The sequence below is a fragment of the Malurus melanocephalus genome, unplaced genomic scaffold (assembly GCF_030028575.1).
Source record: "Malurus melanocephalus ecotype Western Australia unplaced genomic scaffold, MMel_1.1 scaffold_1, whole genome shotgun sequence".
Lineage (NCBI taxonomy): Eukaryota > Metazoa > Chordata > Aves > Passeriformes > Maluridae > Malurus > Malurus melanocephalus.
Window position 1 is genome coordinate 9,150,950 of NW_026623233.1, and position 11,534 is coordinate 9,162,483.

Consider the following 11,534-nt stretch of genomic DNA (forward strand, 5'->3'; position numbering starts at 1 on the left):
ACTCTCCATGACAGACCATATTGTTTGTGACTCATGCTGTAAAAGTGTTCATTGTGAGCTGTGAATATTTGTTTCTTATCCAATTGTAGCTTCTCTGAGGTTGGGACAGAGATGACACTACMGGGGCAGGAAAAAACCTCTCTGCAGACATGCAAGCACCCTTCTCAACACTTGTAAGGAATAAAGAATAAGATCCGTGTCACATTACACTCATATGGCTGTACAGACAAACAAACATAATGCTGAGATAGAGGTGTCTGGGTACAAAAGGGACAAGGTATATTTTGATGTCTGCTASTTTTTTGTGCCTCTGCTTTCTGCAACCACGGTCTGGCTCTAAAAGCTGTCTTCCCAGGCTTCCTTTACAGAAGTGATGATGCTGGTGAGGAATTTTCTAAACACCCCTCCTCACCACCTACTGCAAAAGCTTTGCAAGCACCTGCAAAATCTGTTTGTGCAAGCACTTATGTGAAGGGTACAGCAGCACATTGCCAGGACAAAGTGTTACCAAAGGGGGCCACAACAAGGATTATATCCACTGTTTGTAGCCTTGGCATGCTAAACCCTGAGATCCTCAAAGTGGCCAGCTTGTTTTCTAATGCTCTGGCTTGCATAGCAAGGGTAAGAGCTCTTGTCTGGGCTGTGGGAGCAAATGGGGACACCAGAGCCTGCAAGCTGGAATTCACTCTCTCCAGAGCACAGGGCTCAGGATGCCATGTGAAATCCCACACACTGCAGCCAACCGAGTCACACAAGTGGAAGGCTACTGTGAGAATTAAGCTTTGCTTATTCTATGCATTTTGCCAAGATTTTGAAAACCACTTAATGGGCTTGGACAGACTTGAGGAGTGTTTTTAGATTCAAGTACTACTTGTTTAATGGATTTATTTTATAAACATCAGAATTGAGATTTTAAAAATTTCTTTGGGATTTGACCTACTGATTCCTTTTAATTTTTAATGCAAAGTAACATCTGATGCTGGCAACAACAACATAATTGTATAACCCAGATAGTTGCATAAGCTCATTTTATATTCAGAGCAAGGCCTTCATCCACCATGTGGATGAAAGAGGTGGCCGATATTGCAGTCTGGAGGATCACCTCCTTTTGGTTTTACAAATCACTACACAAGTATTATGTCCATGGCACCCAAGTGCCACATCTCATTTGAATAGAACTTTTGAGTCTCCAGATTTCAAATTTACACATATATAAAATATACRTGGGTATACACACAGCTATACACATAGGTGCATTTATTTTACCTACTCTGAGTGTGTCTGGTATGAATGTATGTGCACACAGACATTCCTACGTGTGTCCTTGTCCCCTGGTGCTGGCTACCTGTCTGCCTGAATCTCTGTAGAATATGCCAACATTGCTGTTCTGACTCTGTATAGTGCTACTTCCTGCACCTCCACGACCACCTATGAGGTGCTAGTGCTTGGAGAACTTCGGTGAGACATTGCACATGTTCCCTACAGGCTGTTCTTTTGAGGTTATGAGTTCTTCACCCTGCCAGAGCAGTGATTAGGGAGAACAGGTATCTAGGAGTGGGAGAAAGATCAGGATGCTGCACAGTGCGTAGGCAGTGCCAGCCTGCAGATGAAATTAGAGCTGGGGAAAGGTGGTGAGGTGCAAAAGTAGCTGGTTGTGCAGAGGTCTCCAGTTTGCTCTTTCTGCAGCAAAATTCAGTACAGTAATATGGGCCTTACCCAGGACAAGAAAAAGAAGGGAAAAAGGATGAAATCTGGGAGATACTCAGCTTTCTCATTTAATCACAACAAACTGAAAATGTCTCACACATTCAGAATAGAAGAAAACTAGTCATTAACTTATGCGAAGCAGCTGGTTTCCCAATAATGGCTCCTACACATTCTGGTTTTAATATTATTGTTCTTGTCAACTGTGGGAATGCAATGTATATTAATCACGGTTTATTCCAAATTGGTCATTGTCGGAGTTAATAATTAGGTAGTCARGCACTAATTATCTCTATTTTGTCTCCAATCGCTAACTAAGAAATCWGGAAAAGTAATTTCAGAGGCACACACAGTAGAGCAGGCTCTGCTGTGGGCACAAGAGATGCTTCACTACAGAGCGGCACCAGAAAGCGTCTGGGAGCAGAGTCAGGGTGATGCTGCTCTGAGAGCACCTTGGACGAATGCACACGCATGTGTGCCCACCTGCTCTTTGCACCCCTGGCTCACCTCTGAAGGAGGAAAGCTCCTCGAGGGCACTGCCTGGCACTTGGATGACAGATCTGCACAGGCAGGGCCACCACGGGCCACCCTGCTGGCTGCAGCMCTGCTCCCAGGCAGCTTCGGGCTGGAAGGGCACCTCCAGCAGGAGGATGGGCAGCAGTGGGAAGAGGGGGCACCACGGGTGTGCTCAGAGGAAGTGAAATCTCAGCATTTACTCTGAAATAAGACTCACGTGGAAATTACCACAGGCAAGAGCTCAGGACAAAGAAGGGGCTGGCACACAAGGAATAAGAGCCCTCGGGCACACAGATGGAGGTGTCTGAGCCCCTGCTGGGGCAGGGGACACACACACCACCCCTCTGAAGGTCTGTGCATTCACACCCTGACTGAACCTGCACCACTGGTCTCCACCAGCCCAGAACTCCCATCTCTCCTCAGATATGTGCAAGCTATCCCAGCTGCAATCATCCTCCCCTGTTTTCCCTATGCATTGTGGAGATCACACTGGAGGGGAAGCCTTTAGAATTAGTTCATGGAAYGTATTTTGCTGACCACTTTAAATTAAATTTGGTATGCCCCCACAGTGCCTTAGCAGACAGAAATAAAAAAAAATCCCTTTTCAGTAATTCTGTTTTAAGTTATCCTTCTCATACAAGAATATTTGAAGTTATCCTGCGCTTGTAGGCACAAAACCTCCACAAGATGTGAAGACCAGCAACCACCACCATGTGTTACAAACTTACTTCAACATAGAGGATGGGGAAAATGCCAATCTTGTCACCCAGCATTCCTTCGGCCCAGTTGTCATCCACCCTCCTGATGACCGTCAAAATCTCATCCTAAAATCAGAGATATAAAAAATACATAATAAGATATTTTCAGTAGAAAGATGYCGGTTTTTAGTTACCCAAATGACAGCTAAGAGAGTGCGTACACACAGGAGGTCATAAGCTCGGTAAAAATGTTTCCTGAATCCTGGGCCAGCATCTTATCCCAGGCATCCCATTCAAAGTGCACTGAAGCACCCTACAGATTTGTGCAGCTCATGTTGGATGTCAGCAGCCCCAAAGGTCTGGGAACAGCAGGTGGGAATAGGTAACTCTGGCTTCCTTACAGGGAGGGAAGGATGTCTGAGCCAAGAGGTCACCGCTAAATCAAAGGTGAAATCTCSTGAGCATGAAGTTGCCCCTGTGCACCCAAGGGTCTGTTGTGATGCTTTGTCTGCTCCATAAGACAGTTCCAAAGGGAAACACCAGCACAGCACAGGCAGTCCTGGAAACACTTCCAGCAAGGAGCGTAAGGAATAGTACAAGATGCTCAGCAACAAGCCTACACTGCTGACATACTGAATGTCAGTTTTTCTTAAAAAAATAACAAAGTAAAATTGCAAAGAAGACAAAAAGCCAAGGATAACATACTAAAAGACAAATTGCATTCACCTGTTGGATCAGATTCAGTTTAGATACAAGTTCACTTCCTAAAGCCTACGGTATTTTAATATTATATTTGACCTAGGRGACCTTACAAAAAATTTTAGCAGATGATGAACATTTTTATGATTATAAAACAAGAGATAAAACAAATTGCAAATTAGATTTATAGTGCTTAAATTTTATCCTGCTATAGTTCAGACCTAGAACATACACGTCATTAGAAAAGCTCAAGTAACTAGAACAAAATCCCGAATTTTCCCAGTCTGAACTACTCAGTTTGTCAAGGGATTTCTGCTACCATCCCTGCCTTCTGGGGTCATCATGCTAAACCCAGGCTTGTGCCAGCACTGCTTGCTACAGCAGCWGTGGAAGGCAGCCCTCTCCACAGGGCTCTGCCTGGATGCTCACATCTCCTACGAGAAAAGAAAGGAGTGGGCTGAGAGAAGATGGGAAGTCAGCTTTGTTCCCTCATGACATCCAATCTTCCTCTGCTCCTGTGCAGAAATTTACAAAAAAGAAGAAAATCTCTTCCTCCAGAAAGCTGAGAGAGGGTTCCCTGCCGATCTCGCTTCCTTTCCAATACTCACTGTTAAAATAAGAGCTACATATGGTCTACCACGCTCCATGTAACAGGATACTGATGTCAAATGGCCAGRCAAGGGCAGCTGGTTTTTTGCAGATACTTCTCACATAGAAAAAAACCCCACAAATTCCTGATCCAGGATGTTCAGATCACGGATTTGCACTGATAGAAAAATGACCAGAACAGAGATGTGATATGATGTACTTTGYAGTTTTGGAACATGTGCATTTTGAACACGTGCACTCTGAAATAGTTTAAATGTTTCCTCTGAATTATTCATCTGAATGATCCATTAGGGGAAAGCTCATAGAAATGGCTACAAACTCAGTCCTTCGGCTATTTATTACAGCTGGAAGGACACAAAAAGAATTTGTGCATTTAATTTCCTGAAGAAACAGATAGCATTCCCTTCCAAAGCCCTGTCTGCACAGACCATTTTTGATCTGTTTAAAGAACTGACAGTAATSCATCTCTGCAAAAGCTTCCACATGCTCTTACAAAAGACCGATTAGCATAAATTTAGAATCTAGGTAAAGGGGGTAAACGAGGAAAAGAAACAGCTGCATCAATTCAGGAACTTGCTATGAGTGTTCCTACTTTCTATATTTGTTCAGCTATTTCCTTAAAGAGTTTTTTCTTTTAAAATGCAAGATGTGATGGGTCTATACTTTCACTGTATGTTTGCATGCACATATATAATCTTATGTGTGTGTAAGTGCTTAGGTACAGGTATGAATAGAATCAGATTGTTCAGGTTACAAAGGACGTCTAAGATCGAGTCCAACTGTTAACCCAGCACTGCAAATAAATGCATATTATACATTTTGTGTGTGTGTATATATATATATACATACACACAAAAGAAATTAAGAAAAGTATTTTAAACTGTGAAACCCCAGAAGAATTTGACTAGATTTTGTTAAAGAAACTGTACAATCCCATCCCTGGAGCAGGCTGCACAGACACCTGTCAGGAAAGGCTTATCCTGCGCTGACATTGCTCAAGAATGGGGTGGGGAGTGGCTGACCTTTGAAGATCCCTTTCAACTTTACCTTGTATGAAATCTGGAAGCATTTCCAAACGCTCAACTTAGTTTAGCTCAGCCAAGTCTGGCTGCTGAATATGGTCATATATGAGAAAAGCATCCTGAGATATGCTTTTATTCAAAATGAGTATCTTCGTGGGAGAGCAAATTCTTGAGAATTCCATTACATAATTAGTTTTCAGGAGGGTGTTGAAAATCTCCAGAAATTACAGCAAATCCCAAAAAATCTTTTGAAATTTTTTATTACTAGAAAGTTTCTTTGAATTAGCAGCCAACGACATCATTCTATATGGTTAGCTGGTGAAAGATTCAGCATGAACTATTTTAGAACCTTTTATTAGTTGGAGAGCCATGCTACTTATAAATTCCTAGAAAGGTTCCCAAAAGGATCATGAATAGTAAAATGCCACAGATCTTTTGGCATACCACTTCAACTTTCTGAACTTCACTATTTCACATTGACTAAATTGATTTCCAGGCAGCATAAAGGAATCCAAGCCTCAAATCTAATTTCAAAAGCCAATGGTATCCACTGTAGTTTGGACAAAGATATGTCATGCTCTTTTTATGCCTGTTGCTAGAGCCTTTAATTATTTGCTCTCGCTACTYGCTCGAGTTTCTCTCTATTCATCAGCCTTGTGAAAGGCATGTGGGACCTGCAGTTCCAGTTTATAATCATTATCAGAAAAGAAGTCAAATATAAATCACTTAAAAAGCAATCTGATTGACAGAGAAATGAATCCTTTCGCTGAGAAAACAGCACAAAATTGTGTCCAATAACAGTCATGATTCACAGCCTGATTTTTATTCCAGTCATTAATGGCCATTAACGAAGCGCTACAGAGCAGCTGTGCCTGCTATTCTGCAGAGATAACTACTCCATCCAGAGCTCTGGGACATCTCAGGGATGGCAGGATGGCACCACGTGGCKCTTGGTGGCTCCAGTGACAGCGCCTGCCAGCTGGCACCAGAATCCCTCTCACCAGCTATGCCGGGATGGTCCCTCTGGGAGCAGCAAATGCTGCTGGAACTGAGTGCTAAGGGGCTGCTCCACGGCCAGGAACAGCAGAGGATGTGATGGTTCTAAGACTGGCATGGCTCCTGTTAGACACCGCTGTGGGCTGGGAACATGAGTGCTGGAAAATGAAGGAAACAGCTGATATTAAAAATGTGATGAGCAATGAAGCATGGCGAACAGTTGATGCTACCTTGACAGGTTTGAGACTCATCTGCCAGTGGCACTCAGCCTCCTGGTGGCCGTGTGAACGTGCATGCAAAGGTGGCCAAACACCAAAACAAACTGYGGGCTGAAACCAGACTCAGTGCAAGGCTGGAGTAACCACACAGACAGCCACGCAATTATTTCAGGTTTGCACTGCTACACGTCAGAGCAGAATCTTCTTACACGTGGTTTGTACCAGAGTTCATAGCCCAGAGGATAGTTTATTTTTTTACACAGGGACAGCAGGAGCCCAGGCCCCTACTGTGGTTAGGAGAGATTAATTAGAAAGCTGAGACAATAACATATCCCAAGGGCATGCAATCAGGCTCTGTAGGTCACAACATGAGTGCAACCACACTAGGGAGCATCAGGAGCAAAACTTCTGAAGCTACTGGAGTTAAACTGGTGTCAAGCTGACACAAGACTGGAACCAGTTGTTACAGAGAAAAAATAACTGCCTGGTTTGGCTGATCACTGAGGGAAAATATATTAAGTAGCAAATCTGGGATGTTCTATCATCACACAGCCAGTGCAGAGGAGAGGACAGAGGTGARACCCTATGCCTGTGTGTATGGTTTATTTGGGAGGAGGACTGGAGGGAGCAGTCCCAATGGTGTAGAAGAATGAMAGGTGGGAGCTTTGTTTGTTGCACTTGATACTCAAGACAGATTTTTCTCTTTCTCTCCTGGTTTTATTCTTGCACATACAAAATTATTACATTTGATCTATCCTTGGCCTTTTATCKGGAAAGTGGTATGTCTACAGGAGATGAAAATGGGTAAACAGCAGGACTCTGCGGCACTGCTCAAGAAGATCTATGTAAAGTAGACTTCATTTCCTTGCAATATACCTCTGGAACAATGGAGGATTTTAATTTTAAAAAACATGACAAAACAAATTATTAAGAGGAAACACCAAATATCTTTTGTTTGTTTTTTCTACTGTACCAATAGATATTCTGAGTCCATAGTAACAAGGGGGATGGGGAAAAAGCAAAGCCCAGCAAGAGAAGAATGAAGTGTAATGATCAGAGATCAAAGATCCCTGTGAGTTTCCTTCTTACAGCTTTTCTTTACAGGAAAACTCTTCTTTATTATATGATTATAAGTAAAATCCAGTTTTCTAAGAGTCTGGTAGCCTTAAATGCGTTGCAGGACACAAATAGGTTATATTAATTTGTATAAAAGGTATGTCAATGAAACCCCTCCACCAGTGGAAGGAATAAASAGTGTAAATGAAACTGAGCTCAGGTCCAGCTTCTTCAGATGCAAACTGAGACATCCAAATGATGCATATTGCTCGAAGTGACAAATCACATCTAYAGCACTGCACTGCTCAGGGCTCTGTGCAGAGGAACTGACTGCATCAGCAGATGATCTATAATCTGGGCTAAACAGGAACCTTCATCAGCACAGGTGACAGCTAAAATTAGCAATGAGAAAACTGATGAAAACATGATGGTGAAGTTCCAAGATGAAAAATAGATTATTCACTGTCAGGGAGAACAATAGGCAGGACATAAAAACTGTTACAAGGTGACAGTGTGTWCGGTGGAAGGAGCTAAAGATGAAAATAGCAGTAGAAGAGAAACCAACCCCCTTGGGGAAARTACAGTCATCAGGGATAAAAGGATGCAGGCAGTAACATGAGGGGTGAAAACAAGGAAAATTGAGAGATTGAGAGTAGAGCTATACAGCAGGGAGAAAGGCTCCATGTGAGAATGACATTGGACAGCAGAGAAAATGAGAACTATCACTACACAAAGGCAGCTATTGTAAAGGAGGTTTTCTAATATATGGCACCAAATATATTAAATGCAAAAGTGTCTAGGAAAGGACCTGCTCCAAYAAAAACCACCACAACTGTCTACCAAACCTATTACATTTCTTAGACTGAACAAGCAAGGAATATTTTAGGCAGACAAGGAAGATTGCATCTCAGAAAAGTCACCAGCATACCTCTGGGCAGACAGCGAGAAAAACAACGCACCAGAAAATATATATTTACTGATAAAGTCTCAGAGGTAACTTCTGGCTAACTTTCTGTTAGTGCAGGGCTGTTACTTCTCACTAAGCAGCCCACTTTCTTGCAGAGATTCACAGCTCCAGGGAGGCTGGCTAGTCGCAGGGTTTGCAGTGTTTGCAATCAAACACTTCACTTGCTATGAAACAAAAGTGCTTACAAATCCTTTGTTAAATAAATATGAGAAAGTATACAGTCTAGGAAATTGCATTCTGCTGAGAAACAATGCATGAGTGAAAAAGATGTTACATTCGGTGAGAAAATTACATGCTGCAAATAATTCATTCAGCTATAATAAGTAGCTTCAAAAGAGGAGGTCAGTAAAATCCTGGTGAAGGATATTTTTATCATCTATTTCATATTCATTTTCAGCATAACTGTTATTACTTTATGTGATGCTGTAACAGCTGCAGACAGCTGAAATAAAACAGAAAATGACAATGAACAGGTTCTCTGTGGCATTCATTGCCATAAATTAACAATAGGGGATATGCTTTATTTTACTGTGGGTTTCTTGATATCCATGAAACCCATCTAAGGTCAAAACAAATTGCTAGGGAGGGGAGGGGGAGGCAAAAAGCAGGTGGGGAGGTGGGGGCAAAAGGGAAAACGTGACATTTTAAATCCAAAGGAAATTACAATATCTCAGTTTTCTCTCATTCCAAYAGGAATTTATTAAACATTTTGGTTTGAAAAAAACAAAGACTGTTTTTTAAATGTCTGCTTTTTACTGCCTTTATGTTCTTAAAATAGGAAATACTGTGATATATTATGATGATAGTGTATTTCAACTGCTAACTGGTATACAGTATGATGCAATATACATTTTGAAGCTGAATGTAATTTTAAAACACTGGAACATCTGATTCAATAAAGAACATTAAAATACACATTTCCATTAGATTTTTTTCTGAAATTTGAGTCATTCTTGGGGAACATTTCMATGCAGATGAAATGCATGCTTTTTAGAGAGCAATGTTCTCAGAAAGGATGTAACCAGTTCTTCTTGTTGAGCTTTATTGGCTTTATATCAGCCTTGCTATTCATGGYACAAGGTATTTCACAGARGGTAGGGCAGACCAGGGAGGCCAGRGAGGCCAGGAACATGTCCCACCAGTCCCAGCAACCCGGTGCTCCTGACTCAGGTACCGGCACCACATGTGCCCCATGGCTCCCTACAGAACCAGCTTTCTGAACCCTTTTTTAAAAATGTACTGCCCTACCTTGGTGAAGGTCAGGCAATCCTTGTCTTGATCTTTATCCTTTATTTCAAAGTCGTAAAGTGCTTTGCCCTGAGGTGGAGCCTGTGGGAGGGGCTTGATGCACTGGATGTAGCTGGCGGGGAAGAAGCCATGGTTCCCGTTGAGCTCCCCATGGTACCAGTTCTCGTCCACCTTGCGCCGCAGGATGATGATGTCCCCCTTGTTAAACTTGAGGTCACCGGGCTCTTTTCCCTCGTATGTGTACAGGGCTTTGCCATAGGGAAGCTGAGAAACACTCTGGGGAAACAAAAGAAACATCTTTAAGCAAACTTCAGTCAGCACCAATATCTTTAGAGCATTTTTTAGTTAGAAGCAAACAGATCAGCCACGACCAAATCACCCCAATGACAGCAGCTGACTGCCACGTCACAATGAACGCTGGCTCTCAGGAAAAATAGGCTGTACGTGATGACAAGCCTGAGAAAGTGGGTGAGTTACATCAGAGCAAGCACTGTCCATCTCATGTACTCAGCTGAAATCTGCAGTACCTCTGACACCACCAAACAGCATCGCTTAATTCGCAAAAYATCCTACGTAAGCAGAATTATGTTTAAACAAGTAGACCCGGACATGTCTAAAGGTAAAATATTAGACATTTTGACCTKCAGGGTTGCTTGGTTTCCAAAGCTCAGAAGAGAGACAAAACAAAACAAGCTTGAAGATTCAAGCTGGCAAATTGATAATTTTTCATTGTGTTTGTTAGAGCAACTTCAAACATTTTTAAGTTTGAAGCTTTTTGTGTAGCTTTTGATTCTGTAACCAAATATTCTTCTTTCCTTCAAAATCCCCAAGTCTCATGCTACTCACTGAGGGCCACTGTAAACAGTTGTAATATTCTTTGTTGCTCATGAATTAATGTCCTTGTGGAAAAGTGGAATAAGCAGAGTGCCTCAAATCTTCCTTTTAGAACYAAAAAGAGCTCCAAGGCTTTCACTCTCATTAAAAGAATTAAACAAACTTACTTAAAAATCATGGCCCATGAGAAAAGAAAAAGACTAAAAAGTTCATAGTTTGGTATGACAGAAAAGAGAAACCTGTTTGATGGTAGCCACTTGAGTGTGCAGAATTTTTCCCAGAGTTCATTTTGTCCCAAACTATCTCGCCCAGGCTGCCAACTGCGTGGACAACGTTTTAGTGGAATCACTGGTTTATGCAGCCCTTGCTCTCCCTGTCCTTGCTCCTCTTCTTTCTGAATTCCACAGAGCAGCAACTGTAACTGTGTTTGAAACAGCTTCCTGCTGCTTTGGTCATATAAAGGTCTTTAACCCATACTGGACTGGAAAAGGGGTATTGCTGTATTATCCTATACCATTTTTCACTTTATTTAGTTAGAACTGAGTGTCAGCTTGCAAATATGTAGCAGCACATAACACAGGGGATGTTAGAGGGTCCTGTAAAGTCAACCTTCCGTAAGAATTGGTTTTTTTTTTTTTCAGAGTTGTATTTGCAAAAATGTCAGTTTTCACTGCATACACATGCCTGTAAGTGGTCTGTTCCCTGTTGTGCGTCATGACTGTCAATGGGGTGTCCTATTGGGACAATGAAAAAGTAAAGCCATATTTAATAAAACACCCTGGTGTTTCTTATGCCTGTAGTTCTGGATGACATTCCTGTGCCTAAAATAACATTCAGATGCTCTCCCCAGAGGGAAGGTGGAGTGACCCRACAGAAACATTGCATTTCCAGAAAATGAGACGTTGGGATGGCTTTTCACGGTATTTGTTAGAGCCACAAGCGGCGGCATTTTTCAGTCCCGATGAGT

At 42.1% G+C, this 11,534-nt stretch overlaps 1 protein-coding gene across 1 annotated transcript in view; it reads right to left on the reverse strand.

Moving 5' to 3' along the window:
- SH3RF3 (SH3 domain containing ring finger 3) overlaps nt 1-11,283 on the reverse strand; it is a 91,883-nt gene extending 80,600 nt beyond the window's left edge. Inside the window, exons 1-3 of the mRNA XM_057386517.1 lie at nt 11,239-11,283; nt 9,734-10,009; nt 2,949-3,044 (exon numbers count right to left, since the gene is read on the reverse strand). Coding sequence (XP_057242500.1) covers nt 2,949-3,044; nt 9,734-10,009; nt 11,239-11,283 — 417 coding nt within the window. The remainder of the gene's footprint in view (nt 1-2,948; nt 3,045-9,733; nt 10,010-11,238) is intronic.
- Nucleotides 11,284-11,534: the final 251 nt, after the last annotated feature.